Source organism: Egretta garzetta, unplaced genomic scaffold, assembly GCF_000687185.1.
Source record: "Egretta garzetta isolate BGI_Z169 unplaced genomic scaffold, ASM68718v1 scaffold154, whole genome shotgun sequence".
In the NCBI taxonomy this organism is placed as follows: domain Eukaryota; kingdom Metazoa; phylum Chordata; class Aves; order Pelecaniformes; family Ardeidae; genus Egretta; species Egretta garzetta.
Genome location: NW_009259600.1, coordinates 2044606 through 2068368, shown reverse-complemented (window position 1 = coordinate 2068368; position 23763 = coordinate 2044606). Strand labels below are relative to the sequence as shown.

The 23763-nt window shown below is 35.8% G+C and overlaps 1 protein-coding gene across 1 annotated transcript in view; it reads right to left on the bottom strand.

The window, feature by feature from the left end:
* TMEM67 (transmembrane protein 67) overlaps positions 1 to 21943 on the bottom strand; it is a 32723-nt gene extending 10780 nt beyond the window's left edge. Inside the window, exons 1-19 of the mRNA XM_009638337.2 lie at positions 21851 to 21943; positions 20301 to 20394; positions 18148 to 18247; positions 17636 to 17705; positions 17441 to 17515; positions 16137 to 16199; positions 13611 to 13762; positions 13415 to 13490; positions 11731 to 11817; positions 9699 to 9764; positions 7347 to 7503; positions 6835 to 6958; positions 5550 to 5655; positions 3478 to 3534; positions 3284 to 3382; positions 2702 to 2800; positions 2259 to 2345; positions 1398 to 1497; positions 1157 to 1296 (exon numbers count right to left, since the gene is read on the bottom strand). Coding sequence (XP_009636632.1) covers positions 1157 to 1296; positions 1398 to 1497; positions 2259 to 2345; positions 2702 to 2800; positions 3284 to 3382; positions 3478 to 3534; positions 5550 to 5655; positions 6835 to 6958; positions 7347 to 7503; positions 9699 to 9764; positions 11731 to 11817; positions 13415 to 13490; positions 13611 to 13762; positions 16137 to 16199; positions 17441 to 17515; positions 17636 to 17705; positions 18148 to 18247; positions 20301 to 20394; positions 21851 to 21907 — 1809 coding nt within the window. The 5' untranslated portion in view covers positions 21908 to 21943. The remainder of the gene's footprint in view (positions 1 to 1156; positions 1297 to 1397; positions 1498 to 2258; positions 2346 to 2701; positions 2801 to 3283; positions 3383 to 3477; positions 3535 to 5549; positions 5656 to 6834; positions 6959 to 7346; positions 7504 to 9698; positions 9765 to 11730; positions 11818 to 13414; positions 13491 to 13610; positions 13763 to 16136; positions 16200 to 17440; positions 17516 to 17635; positions 17706 to 18147; positions 18248 to 20300; positions 20395 to 21850) is intronic.
* Between the last annotated feature and the right edge of the window lie 1820 nt (positions 21944 to 23763).

Genomic DNA, 23763 nt, shown 5'->3' with positions numbered 1-23763 from the left:
TCCCCCTTGTAGTGAGCAGCCGATTGCTCTACCTACCCCATGCATTGTACTGCTGGGGGAAATACATTCCAAACTCCAGCATTACAATGAAAGTTATAAAGATTATCTGTGGTTTTCACAAACACCAATTTTAGCCTATTTAGGTATCTTTCATGACTTCCTCCACCATCAGTGACAAGAAAGGGATTCTCCAGAGGGAAACTCATAGCAGGAATTATAGAACAAGATGTTAACCACTCTCCACTAAGAGTAGCCTCTCCTTTCTAATAATACTAGGAGCCTACGAAGAGTAACCTGAGGAGACTGGTTAGTTTTGGGAATACGAGCTCTCTTTTCCCCTATTTCTTCCTTGTAACGTGGCACAGAAGTTGTTTCTGGACAGTATTTACCAACAGCAAAAATACTGATGTAGCGAATGAGGAAAGTTTGGGGGTTTTTACTGCATAGAATTTAAAAGAAAAATAGAAAATTTAAAACCAGAAATATAATAATGAATAAAAGTATTCAAAATACATAAACGAACCTCACATAAACTATATGCTACACCTTTTAAGAGTACTTCCCAAAAGTACTTACCAAACTACTGAAGAAACAAACTGAAATGTTTTTGAAAAGCTAAAGCAGTTTCTCACATATCCTTACTGTAACTGAAGGCATACTGCCTTGTGTAATGCCATCAGGAACAGAACTGGCACATTTAATTTCCTGCTTTATAAAAGGTCACTACAGCAAATTAGCAGGAAGCAAGCTCAGTTCAGATAAATATGAAACCAGAAATAAAGCTCTAGACTGTGGCAGGAGGGAGCCAGTAGGCAAATAAAGAATTGAGTGTGTACACAGATTTATCAGTCTCTTAAGCCATTTAGGGTAACTCATTACCTTAAAAAACCCAAACAAAACTAACAAAGGTTTCTAAGGTAATTAAAGGTTGGTTTGGATTTTTTTTAAGTCTTCCTTAATGAAATACTGCAAGGACCGATACATATATATAAATTAAAAAATGTATTAGAATAATTATTTTACTAAGTTACATGTCTTCAGGTGAACTTGAAGGTCATCCACTATTACAGCAGAGAATGTAAGAATTAAAAACCAGACCCTTATGTTACACTTGTGAATCACAAAAAATTAGTAACAGTGACAATTGTAATAATACCTCAAGAAAAAAAAGAACTGCAAGCACTTGAAAGAGAGGGTTTATCTTCCTCATTGTCTGCATTTCATTCCATTCATTTGCTATAAAATATGTCCTCCATATGCTCACAGGTGCAGGAGCACTTTTAGTAACACCTTCACCTAAAAAGAATACATACAATAAAGCTCTGAAATTAAATACTTAAGAGTAATACCTGAATTTAACCAAAGCTATTTATACAAACAGGCATAGTTTGAGTTACCTTCAACTGCTTTAAGAACTTTGCCCCTAGGTCTTTCCCAGTCAATGAAGAAAATATCTATAGTAAGTTGTGAAAACAGCAACTGTAAGAATTGCAGAGCCTGAGAAAGAAATAGGAGAAATATAACAAGTAAGGACAGCAACAGCGTATAGACAAAGATGAAGAAACAGTCATTGCACGTCATTCAGTAAACATAACAAGCAATATACTTGACTATACTTGAGACTGCAACTTTGTTACCAACTTTTGACACACCTTTTTTTTTAAATGTGAATGCTTGGAGTAATGAGAAGTCGTGTTACCATGTCCAAAATAATGAAGAATATACAGCAAAGTAACAAATTCAAAAAAATTTGACTCTTTTTTGAAATTAAATGAAATGAAAATACTAAGTTTTCCCATGACATAGTAACCTGTCCTATGAATTCCAATTCAATATAATAATTAATAAAATACTTGTATGTCCCATGAAGACAAGAATACTGTTCTCTGAATTCTACAAGTATGCTTGAACATAATTATTTTAATTGGTCTTCTTTGTAATCAGGAACTGACAGCACTACTATTTGGCTTTAAAAGAAGGCACCTGCTTTCTTGATATTGTGTTATTTTATTTGGGTTTCTTTACAGCTTGAAGAAGTAATTTTCCATAGATCATCTTCCTTAGGCATTTGTTTCCCTATATAGACTGCACAAAATAAATGTCTGTGGAAAAATTACTTAATTATTAAAATCAAATAACTGTTTACATCTATACACTAATAAAATGAACGGTACCAGATGTTTAAAAACAAGCCTACTGAAAATACATAGAAGCATATGCTGAAATGTCTTTAATGCCTGAGGAAAAAAAATATTTACCTTTAAACTAAATGCACAAGCTATGTATGTAACAAAATCTTCTTCTTGAGATGGAAGTGGTAAAAGGACTGAGACAAACTGCTGAGCCTATAATTAAGAAGGTACATTGAAACAGTGTGGACAGCATATGTAACAACATACTAGGTGCTTAAGGTTTTGCAGAAAAAGATCAATATTTAATGTGTAATTATTTTGAATATGTAAAATATTTTAAGTGACTATTAAGCAGACTGCAAGTACAATGAATCCTAAAGAAAAGAAAGAGGTGAACACAAAATTTAAGCACACCAAACAGAATATGATATAGAACTTGCCTCAATAGTCTGACCAGAAAGGCAAAAAAAAAAAAAAAGAGAGAAAGAAGAAAGAAAATGAATTTTTGTGGAAAAAGATATGCAATATTAATAGGTTTTCATAACAACCAAATCTTGAAAAACACTTACTTTGAAGAACACAAGCCAATAAATCCCTGTGCCCACTGTGATGACAAAGAAAACGTTGGCAAGGTCTCCAGCATAAAACAGTAAGAACTTCAAAATCGTCTGCAATTATAAAAACGCACTGTAGAGATCTGTAAAACTAATTAAGTAATGCATATGTACATTCATTTAAAATGTTATGCAGCTCACACTACAGGCAACTCCAGCACTGAAAAGTAGCCTCAAATAAAATTTTTCTACTATGGTCATATATTTATGGTATATTCAGTATCTGAAACTCCTACATGCTAGTCTTTTGTTCAAAGAAGAATTGATCTGAAAACTAAGGCTACTCAATTGATTAGAATAGCTCTGTAAATACCTTTATTTTTTTTCAAAAATATTTCCTAAATGACAATATCAGAATCAAAAGAAGTGCAAAAAACCTACTTCCTCAAGTAAGCCTAGCTCCAGTTCTATGCAGCTAGGCTGGAAATTATTTCAGTTACCTTAAGAAACATAATAGTTATGTCACAGGGAATGATAGCGAGGGTCTCCTTAAAGAGAGGAAAACGTGTCCCTCTTTACGTCACCAGCTGTTTATACCTGCAAGTCAATTATAGAGCTTCCTGTGCGCCTCTTCCAGCCTGCAGTCTTGAGAAGGGACCATAACACTGCAAGCCCACCCAACACACCCAACGTGATCTGAAGAGAATGAAAAATTATTTGCAGACATTTTTAAAAACCACAAAATAGAAGTAAATCACTATATGGACAAATTAAAGGGCAATACAACTTACATTGGTCTGAATCTGAGCCTCTGACTGATTCATCTCATAGTTGACTGAGAAGGAAACCTGAATATTAAGATACAGAAAGTAAATATGCATAGTAATTCTGAAATGCTACAACCATTACAGACAGTGGTAGCTTTCACACTTTTAGTTACTAGGAATTCCTATCTAGGACTACTATACAAGCACAACACATATACCTTCTTTTACTGTATACATCTGACCTGGTGTGCTACAGTGCTTGCTTAGTACTAGCATATGCTCTGCTACACTTAGTGCAGGTTTTACTAACAGTAAAGCTGGGGATGGATGCCTGCTATCTGCAAATTACTAGCTGCACCTAATTATAATAATTTCAAATGTGCATAATTTTTTTCCTTCTGAAAGGAGACACCAAAGGTTTGATACTTTCCCTTTTATCAGTGTTGATCAAAAGTAACTTTAATGTAATTACACCAATATGCAAAATCATAAAGTGAACTCTTACATAGCTCAGACACCAATTTTTTTTTCCAGCTTGACTGAAATAAACGTTGTCACACAGCATCAAAATTACTCTCCCTAGCTTAAATATCTATTTAACCTAAGACCTATTTGGACTTTGATCTAAAAGATTTGTACAATGAAGAGAAAACGTTCATCTTGGTTTTATAGCATTCTGGCCTCAATCTTTGTCACTGCAAGGCTAAAGTTAACACAAGTATGATACTGAATAGTATTTTTAATTCAGTTTTAAGAAAAGGCACAAAACCCCTGAACCCAATCCTTCCTCTTCCTCCCCTTGGCTTCCCAAAGCATTTGTTCCTGTCAGAGCATATTCTATCACCTCACTTGGATTTAAGTCTAAATATGATTGGTTACTAGAAGCTCAGTGTTTACAGAACTATGGAATGAAATTCAATGTATCTTCTTACTTGCATAAGATTTGTTAAATGCAACAAGACATCCAAAACTGACAACACCTAAGTAGATCAGATGTAGATGTAAGGGTGAAATAGTGTAACACAAAATAGAGAAACTGAAAATAATTGTTCCTGCCATCACCATTTGGATCAATTATTTTCTAAAAATGGTGCTGTTTCTGTGGTTAAATAAAGACATCATTTAGGCAGGGAAGAAGTGTCTGACTAATTTTTCTGTCTTGCTAATGCCCTGTCTCCTCTTTCCTTTCATGCTAATACAGAATGCAAGGAATGGTTCTAGCACCAGAAATTTCTAGCTAGATGCCTATCTGTACTGAAAGCCTGGACTGTTGAAGGTTGATAAGCAGAAAATGTTAATATTATAATTTTTTAATAGCGGAATGATTATGCTACTATATTAAGCTCAACATTTTCACTTTTTAAAGCGGTGTGATCTAACAAGCAAGGCACAGTAATGGGACATCTGAGCTGCTGCCCACTATGGCAGGCAAAAGAGCAAGTAGGAAATGCCCCTTCTGCATCTGCTACAGCAGAATGTGGCGGCTTTCAGCAGAGGAAGATCCTCCCAAACTAGTCTCCAACCTCTCTGGCTACAGATTTTCAGATTATTTTACTTTAATTCTTAGAGATGTGCTGTAAAATAATACACAGCAGACAAAACAGTAAAGGGCGTTTTAGATATATTACCAATGTTTTAACTTAAACTACAGGTGACCTGAAACATCTGCGTCATAACAACCTCCTCTTAATGCATCGCTTTAAATAAAAATATTCAACTTCTTCCATAAATTGATGCTTTCGGTGCATTGCATAAACAGTACTTTTCCTGTTATTTTCTGTGTGTATAATTTTATTTGTGTTATTTATATGTAGCCTAATTTAGCATTATACAATCAATTGTAAAATTCTAAGTATTTTAAGTTAAAAAAGACTCAAGATAAATTACAAAGAAAATACTTTCCACTGCTTTGTTCTAAAAGCTTTAAGTTTTAGTGAAAACTTGCAACTTCAAAACTGAGCAGAACTAGCAACTGCTTACTAGGTTTTTACAACACCACCCCCCCGCCTCCCCAAATGTTCACTGAACTGGAATTCCAACAGAACTAAAAGTTTGATTAACAAATCAGTTCAATTAAGATAGCACAAAAATCTCACCACCACGCTCTCGGTTTCAGGGTTTTGGACAAGCACATCTGTGTAAGCAACAGTAAGTAGAGGAGGGTAGATAGTTCCTTTCCGAGTGTGGGATGCCAGACGAATACTGCAGAAATAGAAACAGAGTATTATTTTTAATACAGAAAATGGATGAGTTGCTTGGAAAGTATTGATTGAAACTTGTACTAATAAGAGAATACTAAATGAACAGAACGACCTGATCAATAAAATGTGAGTTTCAAACCCAATGACACAGCAATTCACATTTTAAAAGCAACCAGTGTCCAAAGGCATGTACACAAACATATAAAAAGAAAAAGCTGGGAAGGATTGCCTATTTGTAAGAAAATAACTGAATGAATCTTTAGCTACTGCTCACATTATGATAGCTGCAACTGAAGTAAATTCCAAAAGGTAGCTTTTCTCAAAACATTACAGAATTACCTTTTCTATATTTATTTTCAGTTTCTAGCATTATCCTTATTTGCAAGGGGCCTGGGTGGGGAGGGTTCTTCTAACATACATAAGCTAATTCTTATTTTTTGAAATAATGTAATATGTAATTCTCAGCAAATGGAGTTAGTACATTAAATTAATCTTCAAGATGATTATTTGTATGGATCATTACTCAGAGCTACTCAGAAATCTTTGTAACTAATAAGTTGTGAAGAAGAGCTGAAGGAAAAGTGAGGTCTCAAATTTTAGACAGTCATCTCAGAAGAAGACATTACATAAAGAAGGAGAAAAAAATGGTTCTTCCAAAACATATTCCAGTTGAGCTGAATTATCAGTAATGACCCTAATGGGTAGTCTCACAATTTCAGTTAAATGACTACAAGCCTATTCTGAATTGTACAACAGAATAGGCAACAGTTTGTAAAAATACTGAAAAAAAGCGCATGAAATAGCATCCTTGTATAGTCACTAACATACACATTGGAAAAGAATGAACAGAGGAGTTCTTAGGTCTTTCCAGATGACACCTGCTTCTAAGAGGTAACTGAATGCCTGCTAACTCACATTACACATACATAGTCTCATCCATCTTACGTGGAAAGCAATCACAGCAATTTTAACCCCCACAAGTCAATGTTATGTTTTCTCACTCACTCATCAGAACAACCTGTGGAAACTCTTGCTGTTTCCAAGTATGGAATGGAAAAAGCAGCACAGGACATAATAGAAACAACATAATAAAGCAACTTTCTTTTAAGACAATAAAATGCAGTCTGCACAAAATTGGCTTTATTTTCTATGGACTATATTATTACATGCAGTTAATCACCTTATTGTTATTTTGCTAGCAACTCGAATTACTCTTGGTCGTTTTCCCAAATCATTATCTTTTCCACTTAGCGTATCCACCAAAAAAAATCGACGAGTCAAAAGCCAGTTGTTCATATTACTGCCTTTGAAAAAACATGTCAGTCATATAATTTTTAAAAAAACAATTCAACACACAAAAAGAATGAAATCTACTAGAAAAAATACGTATAGCTGAGACATGTAACTGTATACAGGATGTAAAATTATATATTTTCAACTTAAACAAACACATAATGAAATTAATTACTTTATTTGTGCATATTATTGATTGGGCCAGTGTATGCCACCAAAGCTTGCATTAACACTATCAGAACTTGCCCACAAAATATTAAATTCTTAAAATAGAAAGAAGTTATGGTGGGTTGTGGTATCTTTAAAAACAACTCAGTGACAATAATTAATACAAATTCTTTCTATTTGAAGTTATTCAGATTATTTAAATTGATAGAAATGTTACTATGACAGTCTTACCTTGATTAACAAACATTTCACTGTATTGAAGATTCAAGTTTAAAACTGGCACAGCCCAAAGAGATTGCTTTCCATTGTCAGCAATATATTCAAGGAATAGGTCATAAAAGATTGGATTATCAAAATCCAGTAAAATCTTGGAAACTGAAATTTTGCACTACAAGAAAAAAATGTTAAAATAAACCGATCATTTTAGCCATTTAATGATTTTATAAAATTGTAGATTCTTCCCCTATAAAATTATTGTGCAATCTGTCCCATTTCTTTGGAAAAGACAAGGCATTCCAGCTATTTGCAAGCAGTTACAAAGTACTATAATTTTATACAAACCTCTCGGAAATTACTCCACTTGATTAGAATGACTAATCTGTAGAATGAAGCTCTGCTAACATTTTTCAACAGATTAGGAAAAAATATCCTAGCAAATTCCACAGACATAAAATTTAAAACAGCATAAACACTGAAGTCAAGAAACATGAACGCTGCAGTCGTGGAATACTGTGTCTGGTTCTGGGCTCACCAGTACAAGACAGAAATGGAGCTACTTGTTATAGTCAAGTGCAGGCCGTTAAGATAATGAAGGAACTAGAGCATCTCTCCTGTGAGGAAAGGCTGAGAGAGCTAGGACTGTTTTGCATGAAGATGAGAAGGCTCAGGGGGGCTCTTATCAATGTGTACAAACATCTGAAGGAGTGTTTACAAGACAGAGCCAGGCTCTTTTCAGTACTGCCCAGTGACAAGACCAGAGGCAATGGGCACACCCCAAAACACAGGAGGTTCCCTCGGAACATCAGGAAATGCTTTTTCACTGTGAGGGTGACCAAGCACTGGCACAGGTTACCCAGGAAGGTTGTGGAGTTTTGCTCCTTGGAGATGTTAAAAAGCCACCTGGACATGGTCCTAGGCAACCAGCTCTCGGTGGCCCTGCTTGAGCAGGAGAGTTGGACAAGATGACCTCCAGATGTCCTGCCTACCTCAACCACTCTGTGACTGTGTGAAGAAATTAAATGTGAAAGTAGGTAGTTTTCTGCATATGTGAACAACCATGCAGTCTTTAAATACTCATATAATGTGTCCACCATGTTTTCTCCAAAGCTGTAGGAAAAAATAAGTGATGCATATAATCCATGAAAATAATGACATTAAAAAATACTCAGTACGTTAATATTTATTGGCATTTGTATTTAAACCCAGAAATATTAACTGTTGCTAATACCTAACAGGTTCTACAGACTCAACATATAAAATAGATAAGATTTTTAAAAGGACAAAAATAAGAATAACCATACTTGACTAGTTCAATGATCCTAAATAGGAAAAAAATTTACATTCTGCTGAAATATGGATTAAACAACATTAAACAATATGGAAGAGTAAAAATATTTAACAAAAATTTGTCAAAATTATTTGGTAAACATTTCAGTTTTCAAGGGCTAAAGCTTTCACAGATATTACACTACAAGACTTTCACACTACCCAAATAGCAGCTAGAATTTATACATTTTTACACTGCAACACATAAAGTGGGGAAGGGTTTTGCATGTAGACGAGTAAATAACAATATTAATGAATATATGGTTATTAGATGCTGTGCACACATATGGAGTTTTAAAGATGTTTCCCCCCTGCCCCCGCCAAAGAGACTACCACCTCCCCATGTAACACGTAAGTGACAAAAACTAATGAAGCTTTATTGCTGGCAGAACCATGTCTGTGGCTGACTGAATTTAGCATCTAGGTATACACAAGCTCAAGTGCTTTACCCCGTCTCCCTTTCCTGGTGTCTAGTAAGGTGTGAAAACTCCACTAGTTTTTCCCAAAATTAAGACAGCTAAAGAATCTCTTTCCTCTGATGAGTCGTATGTTTGATTAAAACTTGCCTTCAATCTCTTTATTGAATGCACTGAAATCAGGGAATACATTGAAGAGTTAATGGGGACAATATACAGGCATGGCATGATTGCATATACCTTATTTCCCTATGAAACCTGGCCGAAGATGGAGTCAGGAAAATTAGAAGTTAGAAGGCAAAGTATATGACTCTCAGAATTCAGGCATTGTGTTCTTCCAATGATAAGTCAGCAGCCTCACTAATACGAATGCCAGTTCAATTTATTTTGATTATCCTATGTAGTAAACAAGTTTTGTGATGTATAGTTAAATAATTTTTAAAAAATACATTTATTTTGTTCAATAATAAAGAAATTAAAATAAGCAACAGTTTCACAAGAAAGAAGTCCATGTTGCAGCTTATGGCTAAACTCCAGAAGTCCTTCAATATACGCTGAATTACTGACGATGTATAAACCAACTTAATTTAAAATTCAGAATAGCATTTCATTTCTTACTTACACTTTGTTGGTAAGTTGTTCCAAATACATAAGCTGCATTCAATTTAGTTGGGGTATCAGGACAAAGCTGAACAAAACATAATTATAATTAGGTTAATTGAAAGGTACAATTTTCTCACATGAAATATTCACAGGTACCCCAAGCAGTATTCACAGTTCTCACAAAAGATATCTTGTTCTATGTTTTAAGAGAAGGATTGATTTTGAAGAGTAAACACGATTATTTATTGCATTAATATTGGTATTCTTAAAATGCTGGTTTAGCTTATTCATACTGGTATAGTATTTTTCAGTTCCATCACTGAAGTTGAATCTGTGGACAGCAGCATCCAACCAGGCAAGAACAGTCTTTCGGGGGATTCAACGCGCTGTGCTGCCTCAAGCTTTATTAGTGGCTTCTGCTAAATCCAAGCATCCCATGAGAAAATAACTCCACATTTATATTGTCCCCTTTCTCTTAAGCTAGCGTTCTCAGAGGATCAAAGTTATCATGGCAAGTAACAGAGTATTTTTATTCCTTTTTCAATGTAACTTTTGCACTTTCTGCAGAGAACAAGCCATTCTGAGCAGAACCCAGAAAAATGGACCAAATTCTAACTAAATGAGCATGGCATTTAATGGAGGGCATGGCTATTTTCCCAAAATGAAAATCAAGCCTAAATTTACATAAAACACAATTCTATTAGTGTGCAATTGAAATTCTGGGAACTGCCTAAATTATGCATTGAGGTTGCTTTAGCGCTGCCATGTGTTATCACCACAGACCATCTAGTGCATTAAAAGAGGCTTTGAACAGAAAAGCTATTCCTTTCCCATTGATTTTTGACAGCTACTAAAACCTCTGCATTTAGGAAATTAATGTGTCCCAATAACCCTTAAAATCTATGTCAGAATATCTCATTTTGTATTCACAGTAATTGGCTTAGTAACCTGTTTTCTCAGACACTAGCTTTCCTTAAAATTTGAGAGGCAGATGCAAGATGGTTCATCCTGAGACAGTAACAAAAGAAATAGCTGTTATTTAAATCCTGAATGTCAGCTGCTCTTCTGTAGATACTGGAGCATTTGAAGTGATGTGCTCCAAGAGTGACATGAAGAGCCTAGAAAAGGGGACAGACAATTCCCAATTGTTCTTGCTATTGTTGCCAGCGTAGGGAGTTGTCGAGAGTGCCTAGATCACCACTGGACTACTAAACAAACTCTACTCTGTAACATCCTTCACAGCTGCCAATTTCTGCTAACTGTTAGGCTAATTACTATTGCGCTTTCCTCTTGTTTCTTCCTTGCCCATACAGCATGGTACCGCTGAAGTAGAATGTGCATGTGCCACTGAAATCTGAGGGTAGAGCATCCAAGGGAACTGTGAAGCCTCTAGCCAGCGTTCCCCAATTCTACATAAAGCAAGTTATTATAACTTTCTGTTATGAAAAAGCTAGGCAGATGCTGACCAGAGTGTGTATTTTATATTAAAACCAAAAGAAATAAATAAAACAAAAAATCCCAAGAGAACTGAAAGAAAATGGGGTGGTAGATCAGTTTTCCTACCTCTCTTGAGAGTGACATAATCACTGATTTGCTTGGCATCCCTGTAACATGTGAAAACAGGTGACAATATCCAATAGGGACATACTCTCAGAATTTTCTATAAATGCACGTGGACTGAGAGCTAAAGAATATACTTCTCTCACCAAGAAAAAGAGGGCTAATAATAAATTACGTACATGGGTAACTGTATGCTGAATGGAAGAAAGAGGTAGTTGTTTCTAAATGACTAGTGCTGTTTTTCAGAGCTTTCCAATATCCCAAATTTATACCAGTCCAACGGATGAGGGCAACATTGCTGAATTTATACTTTTGATTTTGTAGAGATCATTGTGTGCAGGAATCAAGGGCTATTTTCCCTGACCTAGCTCTACGGTTATCTTATGAACTGTCACTACTGTAGTAACCAAATTCTTGGCTTTTGTCTTAATTTGGCTAAAGGCAATCAGAACGTTATGTTATCAACAAAAGATAATTAAAATCAAACGTACCTGTAAGATGCCTCCTTCCAAATTCTGCCACTTAAGAAAGTTTCCTGCTGCATCAAATGAGGCTGCAATAAATTGCAGCTTTACATCCTGATGATGAAAAAAGATAAAAAAACCAATGAAACTTCCATAAAGTGGACATACGCATTTTAAGGGATTGCTGTCTCAGCATTTGATGCTTCCCTAAAACTTTCAGCATAATGCTTCATTTTTCCCCTTTGATTTTATGTTTTTAATCTTGGTTTTTGTAGTTTACTTTTTTTAAAAAACATACTTTACAATTCTACAGCTTCATTGGTGACGTGGAAAAAGTTACAGAGAACTTCTATACAGGTAGAAATGCCCTAAATTAATCAGAAATCTATGTATACCAGGCTGGGATCTTTAAGGGCTTCCAGGACCTTCAGTGTTAGGAAAAATAACAAGTATTTTAATTGTTAAAACAGAAGCTGCATTACAACATTGTGTAATTTAAAACATAACCTTTTAGAATATGGCTGAAAAAAACCATTATTTTATTTCTGAGTCATTAGGAAAACTTGACACATTTGGCAATATAACTGACAAACAGGTTATCACTAGCACTACTTACTTTCTGTGATTAGCTTAACCTGAATAAACTATTTCAGTTATTCTAATTTTACAATGAATCCAGAAAAATAAATGCTTAACTATTTGATTTCTTCTTAGAACTCTGACAGTAAACAAGCTACTTAAGGAGTTCATCCCTGGGAATGGATACCCAGCTTTGTTAATGTTGAAATGATTGTTTTTCCTCACCTCTCTTTTTTTTTTCCTAATTCACTGTAGGAACAGGAAAAGGCTGGAGTAATAGACTGAATCCATCGCTGATACAACTCAACTTGTAGAGATTTGTAACAGAGATATTAAGCTTGGTATAAATGAAGTATGGATAGAAATGTGTGTGCAAGCACCAGAAGGAACAGAAGGAAAGGGTTAAACACCACAAAGAAATAATGAAAAACACTGTTCCCAGCAATAAAGCTGAGAGGCGGGTTCTGATAAACCCATGGCATAGACAACTTGTCAGCAAAAGATCAGGTACCTTGGAACCAGGAGAATGGCAGCAAAGTTACAATACATCACATATACCACCCTTTTTCCAATTAGCTCACCAGGACAACTGACAAAAGGATGTATATATTTCAAACAAGGGAAAAAGACAAAGACCGACTTTGCTTCAGATTTATGGGGACTGAAAGAAACAAGACTCTGAAGCAAAGGACAATGCCAAAACAACTACTAGCTCCTATGGGATATAAAAGATTTGTCTAATTGCTAGTTCATCACTGCCAATCCAGAAGTACCTTGGGGACATAATGAGAACTTAATAGCTGGTATCCCTTGTTCCTTGTGTCACACACAATTGATCCTGGTCAGACCACTCAGGCAAGCACATCTTGGCCTTATGAGAACATGGGTATGAGAGCATGACCAAAATAAATGTGTGAACAAGCGAGTGGCAGTCAGTGAAATCATCTTACCTACAGATTTTGTATGTAAATATCACCTTCCTCTTCCGTAAGATGCCACGCTGAGTTTTGTTACACTAACTGCCTGAAAATTACCTTTAGTAGAGCCACATCTGCAATGAATCTAAACCTCTTTATGTGATTATGTCCTCTTCCAAATGCCTTTTTCCCTGTGTCTACTACCCAACACCTACCTTATGATTTGCCTCAAGCACTTGGGATGCTAATCCTGGTTGCTCACCGTAATATAGCCATGGAAGATTATGCCTCCTGAAAAACAATTACAATGTTTTCTCTAAAGAAACGTAACATTTTGCATCAAAGAACAAGTAGAATAATAAGTTCCATAAAACACTATTAAAGACTGAAGTTATGGAAAAGGCAACTTACCAGAAGTTTATTGAATGTACAATGCCTAGCCTTGCTGTATTGACATAAATATACTGAAATAAACCACAGGCATCAGTACTTGAACTCAATGAGTTCATATTCATTACACACATATTTCCAAGGGCTTGGCATGCTGTTAGATTGGAGTATAACTGCAGTGGAGAAACACAAGAACACAGAAAAGTATTTATTTACCCTTTCCTTTTAGTGAGGCAGTCACAAAATTAATGTTATCTTTAATAAGCCATGCCTAAACCCTCATTTTTACTTGAAAGTGATTTCATTTTGTCAACACCTAATATTTTCTTCCAGCTATTCAGGTTCCATTTTTTTATAAGTCTGCAGATGGCAGCATGAAATCGATGCTCTCTTTCAGTTTATTTTAGTTGCATCAGCTAGATGGTATGATGTGACAGAAATGTCAAAATCTGCATTTAGAAAATGAAGTAAGAATCAAAATGTTTAACATCACTTAGGCTGCATGACAAAGATGACTCCATCAAAGTCCTAAGACTGACAACTATAGTTCCACGTATCGTAAATATCTTCTCAGTTTTAGTACTTCTATTCTGCTGTTCCTAAACTATGTTGTATTTATATAATTGTTCAATTTTGGTAAAGAAACCACTGCCATGTGATAGGCAGAAGTGATGCCTGGCTTCTGTGTGCAGTGATCACTGCTCTAGTAAGAACTTGCCAACACCTATTGCCTTTGTATGGGTCAGATCGGCAGCTGCATGTTACACTCAGGCAGCACCTCTGAACGGCTGAACAGGCTGAGGTAGACAAACAGGATAAACTTACATAAGTGATGAGGATAGTCTCAGTTTGTGAAAAAGAATGGGTGAAGTAGAAGAATACATCTCAGAGCTGTGTGTATGAGATGGTGATGGGAGCAGCCACAAAAGTGATCTGGGAAAATACTGAGCAGAAGTCTGCTGAAATACTGACGGAAAGAATGCCTGCCAGCCTGGGAACTGGGCCGGGAAATCAGAAACATCCTTGAGAAATGCAGCTGGGTACCTAAACACCAGAGACATCCTGAGATACCGTTGATAAGCACAAAACCAAGGAGCTGTAGCAGCAACTTATCACCTGGAAAGGTGAAAAACAGTCTGGAAAAGAGGGAGAACATTCTAAGAAAGTAGGAATAAGCAACTGCTGTTGGCTATTCCAGCTGAAAGAGCAGAAAAACAATCTGGAAAAATAAAAACTGGTCTGAGAGGATATAAAACACCATCACCATCTATTGGCTAGTCCAGATGGTGCTGTCCTATACCCCCTTACGTCTCCGCAATAAAAAAAATGACTTATTTTTTACACAAAATGGAGAGTGACTCTGCCCCTGTCTGTCTGTCTGTCACACACACACAGAGAACAAACCCCTGCACAAACTTTTCTACTGGCTGTCCTAGGCAAATTATCAGGCCATGGCTGGGGACGCCTGGCTGACTCTAGACTCCATGACACAGATAATCTTCACAGTGAGACTCTGTCTGTTGTTGACTTTGAGGCCCCACTCCTGGGACTGTTTTGGTCAGCACTCTACTGATACTATTTTGAATAATACATATACATAGGCACACATACAGGTGATTGATCATAAGTGTATTTGCTGCTTTACTAGTGATAATTTCGTAGTAACTTGTAATATTGCAATATATGCTTACTGCTGCTGTTGATGGCTGCTACCATTGTAATATATATATACATACTTGCTTTATTAATCACAAGTATACTCACTTTACTAGTACTAATTTGGAGTAATTTGTAAAAAAGAAATGTAGGAAATAAAGACTCTGTGTGCTTGTATGTTACGGAATTCTGCAACCCTACTGCTGTAATCTTTACATACCTGTAAGCCTTTTGGGTCCTGACAGATTGGGAGAAAAGGTAGGCCTTGAGAAGTTAAAATCTGATTTTGAGGAGAGGAATATGGAGGGGAAATGAGGATGTGTGATAACAGAGTTGGTAAAAAGGAGACAGAGGCTTATCCCCTTCACAAGTGTGCATGATTCTGTTGCTGCAGTCACGTTTCCACCCATGGTTACTGCCACCCAGACCAATATAATGGTAAATAACACTTGCACACATAATTCAAAGCAATGCTATAAAGGATGGTTCTGTGGTTATCTTTCTCCATCACAAAATGGAATGATTAAATAAAAGCCAAATAAGAGGTAAAGAACAGCTGCCAATCAATACCAAACACATAAGAAGTTAATGTACTGAGTGAGCCCTTGCTGGATCTACTCACTAACAGTTCACATACTTACTGACTATTGCAGGATTTTTTTTTATCACCATTCACATTGTGAAGATTCCAACCCTGGAGACTTGCATTAACACTGACTAGCGCTCAATATCCTTTGTAAACATCTGCATATATATTTCTTTCTTATTTACTGTCATCTCAAAATTCTTTAAAAATAAGCAAGCTAACTTCCAAAACCTAAAGTGCCATGTTTTTATACAGAGTATCGCTTCTGCATAAAAAAGCAAACTGCAAACATTAATGTAACTCACCCAACAGGCAGAGGCTGAGGACTGCAGGTTTTTCAGAAACCATGCGGATGTCAGTGTTATACCCTGTAATAAGGAACCGCTTCACTGTCTTTGTTCAGAACAATTTACCCATAATGTAACAGTCTGGAAAACTATGTCAGCTAAAAGATGCTACTTATTTTTTTCTAAGAGGTTTCTCTCCTTCATAAATGTCTAAGTCAAACCAGCTCAGTTCAAGACAACCACAATGCAATAATTTGTTTCGCTTCACCAAATTACACAAAAGATACAGAACAAGAGCATAAATATTTAACTTTTGAATATGGATTCTGTGACATGGGAGTTTCTTTACTACACAAAGGAAGTACTAGTGATTCCAAGGGTAAGGTGTTGACTGGGTGGTAAATTTAGTTCAGAACCAAATTTGCCAATTATTTCATAACCTGTTTTTTGTAACTACTCATATTTGAACTAAACATAGCTTTCGTACATTCTGTAAGCAACTGAAAAGGCATGCTTTCAATAAAATATTGTTTAGAAGACTGCATTTTCAGAAAGCAAAACCAGTATTTGCTGTCAGAAAAACTGAAGACTGCTTTTTGCTTTCTTTCAAGCAGTAGCCTTTAACTTCAATTCATTTAAGAACAAACTACGTTTATTGGCCACGAAGCATTTCCTGAATTCAGAACTACAAGGAAAATGGTTCTAACTTCAAGCAGATTTCACAACTAATACAAGTTTTTTAGCTAAAACAATCGAAACACCCTCATTCTTCTCAATGGACCAAATTTTCAATCATGAGCCAATTCAAGGAGTTCAACAATTTCGTACACAATCTCAAATGGTACAGGTGTCCATTTTCTTCCATCAGCTCTAACCATCTGAAAACTAAAAAAGTCCTTTAAATCTTTATATCTCCTTTAAAATATTTTATATGAATACCAGTTTTACATAGTAAAAAGAAAAAGAAATTTAAAAAGCCCAGAAGCTCTCATGTACTCTTCAGCATGTTTTTGTGATGTATGTGTTTTAAATACATATAATTAATACAATAGATGACATACTACTGGTTTTGATACTAAATTAATGTAAATTACTTCCCTTTTTTCAGTTTTTAAGAGGGCATGAATTTTCTTAAACATATGCCATTAAAACAATACCTGCCTCGCCTACATGTCTACACTCTATCTTGATGCAAATTACCTTGCAATCACCATGCTCAGACAACAAACCACTGCCTTTGTTTTTCAGGAATGGAATTTAAAAGACTTACTGAAGGTAAATAATGAGATAGCTTGAAAATGTTTTAGAATAAACATACTTACTAGCTGTCCAAAACGAACAGTTGCAACTCCCTTCACAGGCAAGCTGTCACTAGCACTGAAACACAATCCCCCAGTCTGGAAAAAAAAACCACAACCAAACCAAAAAACCAGAAATAAAACCCCGGAAATTTATACATTTGTCAAGATAACTTTTCTTTTTCTGAGCTTCAATACAATAAACATTCTTCTACTTACTAAAATGTTTGGGCTGCTGCAGTCACAAGACTTGCTTACATTGATGAATGTTTGTTCACATCTTACACACCTATGGATCACAAACATGAAGAATGCACTTAAAATGTCATTAAATATGAGACTTAGTCAAAGCTGATTACATAGTATGCCTGATAGCACTGTCAGCACCTTCACTGGTTCGAACTGAAATCCAAAAGGCATCACCGATTTGTTTCAACTGTCAGTGAAGTAGAAAAGAAATGAAATAGTTAATTATCAAAATAAGAATTCTCTTTCTGCTTCCAATCTAAAGCCCACTTGTAGTCACACTAAAGCAAAACAAACAATCAAACCAAGCCGCTGGTCATGTAAGGACTTCAATGAACAGTGAGTTTGATATGGGGTTGAGGATTTCCAATTCACTGCTTTTAAAACTGTCATGCCAAAGATACAGACTGTTCCACAAGAATATTCCATTTAAACAGAACACAACACATTCAAATTTATCATCACAAAAGGAGAAGAACGCTCACCTATTTCCTGATGCATCTGAAGCAGAGAATGATTGCTCACTTCCATTACAATGTACACACAATGCTTCATCAAGCAAGATACCATCGATACTTCTTTCCACTAAGTGGGAACAAAAACCAACAGTGATAAAATTGCATGATGCACAGTATGTCGCCCAGGTTAAGAAAAGTGTGAAAAAATAAAGTGTCTATGCAGATCTAAAATAAATGCAAAGATTTTACTTAAAAAAACCCCAAAAAACAAAAGCACAACTTGCAAATAACATCCACTATAAATGCACATTCATATATGTATATGTGCATTGTTTACAGCTATCTACGTGCAGTCTAGTTTTAATGAGAAATGCAATATCTTATGTCTGGTTTTGCTGTTCCTGTGTTATTTATTCGCAAACAAATTTCAAACCAAGTCTTCACTGCAAAGCTAAACCTCAAAATATCAAGTTTACAAATTACTAGGAAAAAAGATTTGTAACTTTCATCTCAAATGACTCATGCAAATATCACTGATTCAAAGTTTCAAAATCGAATCTTCCAGCAATTAAATACTTTGGCAAGAGATTTCAAGTTTAATTATTAAAAAAAAAAAAAAGAGAGATACAAAGAGAATCAAAATAATTACAATACGAACGTACTTTCTGCATGATAAATTACAGAACCGGCTTGCTCTCAATATTTTACCATAAAGGCTTGGAATGTATTTTGTAACTCTCATAAAGTTTAAGGGAGATGATTCGGTATTCACTATTTACAGATTCCTTTTAAATTAATGATCTGGAAAACAGTGATTCTCCTGTACAGTCTGTTAGAAATGTAACCAAAGTGGACATTAGAAATACTTATTCAAAGAATTATGGAAAGTCTTTTCCATTCTGTGTCTTTGAAAATAAGGAAAACTAGAGCTCCCAAGAGCTTTTTTGCTTTTCACCCTTGATGAAATTTATACTTTGCTCTTAGTTTTTTATTATGCAAGATAAGCAAAAATATAGTTAACAGACAGTAAAGTTAATATTAAAATTAATTCTGTGTCTACTGAAATTAATTTGCAACTATTAAAGAGCATCAAGTAAGAGGCACAGATATAAGGAAGCATGTTGCAGGAAACCACAGATATGGGCATGTGTCTCAGGGAGGTATGAAATCCACTGTTATTAATGCATAGTAGTTTGCTTGGCTTGCTCAGGCTATTCCGTTCCACCTACTGGTATATGTATAATTCTGTATTGCAAAGTACCTACACATTATATCCTTCAAAACATTTTAATGATTTTTCTTAGTCTATATTGACATTGTTTTTATCCAAATATTAATGCATCCACCCAGTGCCAAACAGCTTCAAGGAAGTGATACACTAGTATTTGTTTTTTGAATGTTTGCATAATAGTTTTGAGAGAAGGGGTTAAGGGAATCTTAGTAGATAAGATGCTGCGTAATAATTGTCTAGATTGCTGCATAGCCCAGATAATCAAATTGATAGATAGTGCTCAAATGTTTTGCTAACTATTGTGTGAACTAACTGGCGCAGGAAGATTTGTGTCTCCTTACGAAGGACAGTTCTTGATAAGAACACCCTGCAGTTTGGGCAAGAGCAAAGAAGCAACTGAGCCTGCGCAAGAACAAGGGGTTACGTGACGAAGAGGAGCCATCAGCCTTCATCCCCACGACCCCCGACGACAGCCACAAGCAGGCACTGAGCAAGCACAGTCGGGAGGGACTTACGGAAATGACCTCATGGAGCTAATTTTAATACAAAGCGGGGACAGGTTATGCATACATATAGGCTATTGGGAAACTTCATGCATATGTAACACTTTGCTACATATAAACAGGGCAAGTTGCCACGTGGAGGTGGGCACGACTCTGGTGGGACTACCCCCTAGTGCTGCCCATCGCTGAATAAACATACCTACTTTACAATCTTACAGATTGTGGAGTCTGTGTCCGCACATCAGTTTTATTGCAGTGAACAGCGGCACAGATTTATCTGCTGTCTTTCAGAAATTAGGTTTAAGATCAAGAGGAATGTTGAATTTTTTACATTAGGTATGTAAACACGTTAAATTTCCTTTCTTTTTTAACAGAAGAGCATGTCTTAATAAACTCAAATATCTAAAATAAGCACTAATATCTCATAACTTGCATGTATTTCTTACCTAGTATTTCATTATTGAGGCATTTACATTTTCCTTCTGAAGTTAGGCCTTTGGGGCAAGTAATACAATTCCACCCATCTTGAGTAACTCCGGTCTAAAATAAAATGTAGAAGTATTATAATTTTCAAAAATACAGACATCACCAAATACCTGTGAAGAATGCCTGATCCAGATGTTGTTTACTAGAAAATGTGTTCAGATACAACAACATCGTTAACATTCATGAAGGTTTTAGAGATGAAAAAAAAAGGCTACACAATCTGGCAAAAGTAATTCCTATGCAGACATAGACTAAAAAAGTGTTCTTAAGTTTTTCTGAACCCATTAGCTAACACCCTTTAGTGAAGATAAAAGGTGATTAAAAATGGAAGGTTTAAAAAAGATCTAGAGGTTCTACACTGAAAAAAAAAATGGATAAACATAACTGCATAAATAGACATATGTGCATATAAATATACAGAAGTAATGGAAATGGAGGAGTCTTAAGTCAAGCAGCTTATATAACTGCACGGGATTTTGCACGCACCCAAGCAGTTCAAGTTCACACTTATGCTATACCATGAAGCAGCTGCACTACTGATCAGTAACCAATGAGGAAAATGAAGATAACTGCTCCTCGTCAGGTGATACAGATGTCATTCCCTTCTCCACTATCATCATTTTATCTTTGCATAAATCTTGCCATAGGATCAAAGATGAATGCCACCATTACAGGAAAGAGAAAGAGACACACCAGAGTGATCAAAACACCAATCGATATTTGTCAATGTCTTTGCCTAATGCAGCAAGAAGATGGAAGGAAGAGGGAAATTACATTACCCATTGGCCATTAAACACCTAACTTATGCAACTAAGCTGGTCTCTTGAGAATTCTTCTACAGTTATTGGGCAGGAAGAAGTCTTCAGGAAGGCTCTCACCCTGAAAAGTTGTTTTTTCTGGACAAAAATTATTTCTCTATTTAATATGGCAGGAAAAAGGTGGTTAAGCCTGGTGCCTCTGGCTCAATGCTGTGAATATGACACAAAATTATAGCTTAATCTGTCAAGAAAGGTAGAAAGAACTGACCAAAGACAAAGATATATATAATTAAAGTAACATAATAGCAGCAGCTCATTTGGAAGTAAAAAGATAAAGTATTGGGGACTACAAAGATACAGCCTAAATTTTACAATAATAGCATTTATATAGTCAAGTAAGATACCTCTGAGCTGAAAAGCATCTCTGGCATTCTATAAAACAGTGGTCTCCAGGCAAGGATAACATAACATGAAGCACAAAAGAAAAGCAGTGGAAGGAAATTAAACATTTAAAATACTCTTACATTGCCTGTGGGGCCAAATTTATAATGAAAAAATGCCTGCAAAATAACAGTAATAAACACTTCTAAAGAGACAAAAATTACTACCTATAAGCATGGTCTTAGAAATTCCCAAGCAAAGACTATTATGCAAAATAATTTAAAATTAATGAAAAATAACTTGCAGTCAGGAGGAAATTTAAAATTTAAAAAAACATTATTATGCCAAAGTATGAAAAATTCAATACTTACCATATTTTCTGGGCATTTTTCACAAATAACAGAGGACCCACCATTATTTGAAACCATCCTGTATCCTGGCTCACATACACATGAAGTACCTGAAGAAGAAACCCAAACAAATGCACTTTCAGTCTGTATTAAACAGAGTATTTTTTCCACAGGATACTGAGAACAACTGATACTGTTCTCAAGAGATCAATATAGATTATTAGATAGCTAAATAAAACATCTGAGTGAGATGTGCATGAAAATCACCTTGCTTTTCAAAAAAATGCTCATGTTACTGTTTGTACAAAGATGTTTTAGGAAAATGTTATTAGGCTGACTGATGTACCAGGGGGGAACAGGAACCCAGAGCTTGTGGTTTGGTGTTTGTTTTTTAAACTATATCAGTAGGTCAAATAACAGATATAATCTTTCCCTCTATATCTTGCCACACTGCCATTCTTAGCCCATCCTCTCTATACCACCAGCATTATATGTTTGTACACAGTTTTTATCCTTTGAACAGGAAGTCAGTCCTAAAACCAAAACATGTTTACATGCAAAGCTTTTTCAAAATATTACCACAGTTTGTAAAGCTATTTTAAACTCAAAGCTTTTAAAATAGTGCATGGGGATCAAGCTTTATATTGAATGGTTTTCAGTGAGTAACAGAACAAGCTTGACATTAGTATGAAATTACTTTTTCTGGCACATCATAGTGCACATCTGCTAGTGTTCAACAACTTTTTTTCAAAAACTTTTTCAGTCTCACTGTCATGGACCTCTCTCTGCATTTTTAAACACATACTACAAACCTATGTGCTAATAAACTGTATTTATTATTATTTAAGTTTATTGAACTGTGCATGTAAGAATCATGTAACATTTTGTGAGAAGTTTTTTAACTTTAAAGTACATCCTCATGAGACCAGTTTTACAGAAACAACATCGGACAAAATGACCATCCGTTCACACTTAACTATAAAGAAGAAAAAGCCCAATAGGATTAGACCAATGAAGAGACTTGAGCTGCAACATTCACTGTGATGATACCAAAATTTTTAGACATGTTTCCTGAAAGCAGAATCAATGGCGATGAGCTAGCCATAGAGTGCATGGGCAGACTTGTGCAATCCCAAGTGGAATTCAGACAAGATGCAAAAAGCAGACCGAGCGGTAGCTACCTACACGGCTACAGCCAAATGCTGCAGATAAAATTATATCCTTGACCTCCCCCCTGGAATTTATCTCTCCTTGAAGCCCTCAAGTTAGAGGAAGATTTGAGACTAAAAGGGATTTACGGATCTAGACACCCACATTATCAGGGGGTCTGAAAATGATTACAGTGCATTTTTTCTACAAGTAAACTACGGGGTTACCCCTTTAAGGTATCATGATGGTGGAGGGAGAGGTGACCGGCTTTCAGGCAGCAGTTGTGAACACAGCCATCCAGATCACTGCATCTGACTGAGGTGCCAGCTCTGAAGAGAGATGCTGTTGGGTTTAAAGTCTCAAATTTGTTTCTGTACACACAACACTGAACTCCAACTTTTCTTGGACTATGTATTTATAAAAGATGGACGCTACCATACCATCTCATCTCCTAAAGAAAGTGAGATCTACCATCTGTATTTTTCATTTAGTACTGTGAAGGTGTGTTGCGTACCCTCCAGGTTCCCATGGGGGACTTGGATTAGTCTTGGCCTGACTCAGATTAGTCACAGCCTGAAGGTCTCCAAGGCTTAACGTGTCAGACATTCAAGTTTTGAGAAGGAGTTATGGAAGCATTTGAGGAGAGAAATTCAGGGCCCTGTGGAAGTTTATTGAAGAAAACGTCAGTACCTGCAGCCATACAGCGGCCTGAGAAAAGAACGATTATTAAAAAAAAAAAAAAAAAAAAAAAAGACTATATTTCCCTGGGAACATATGTGCAGGGG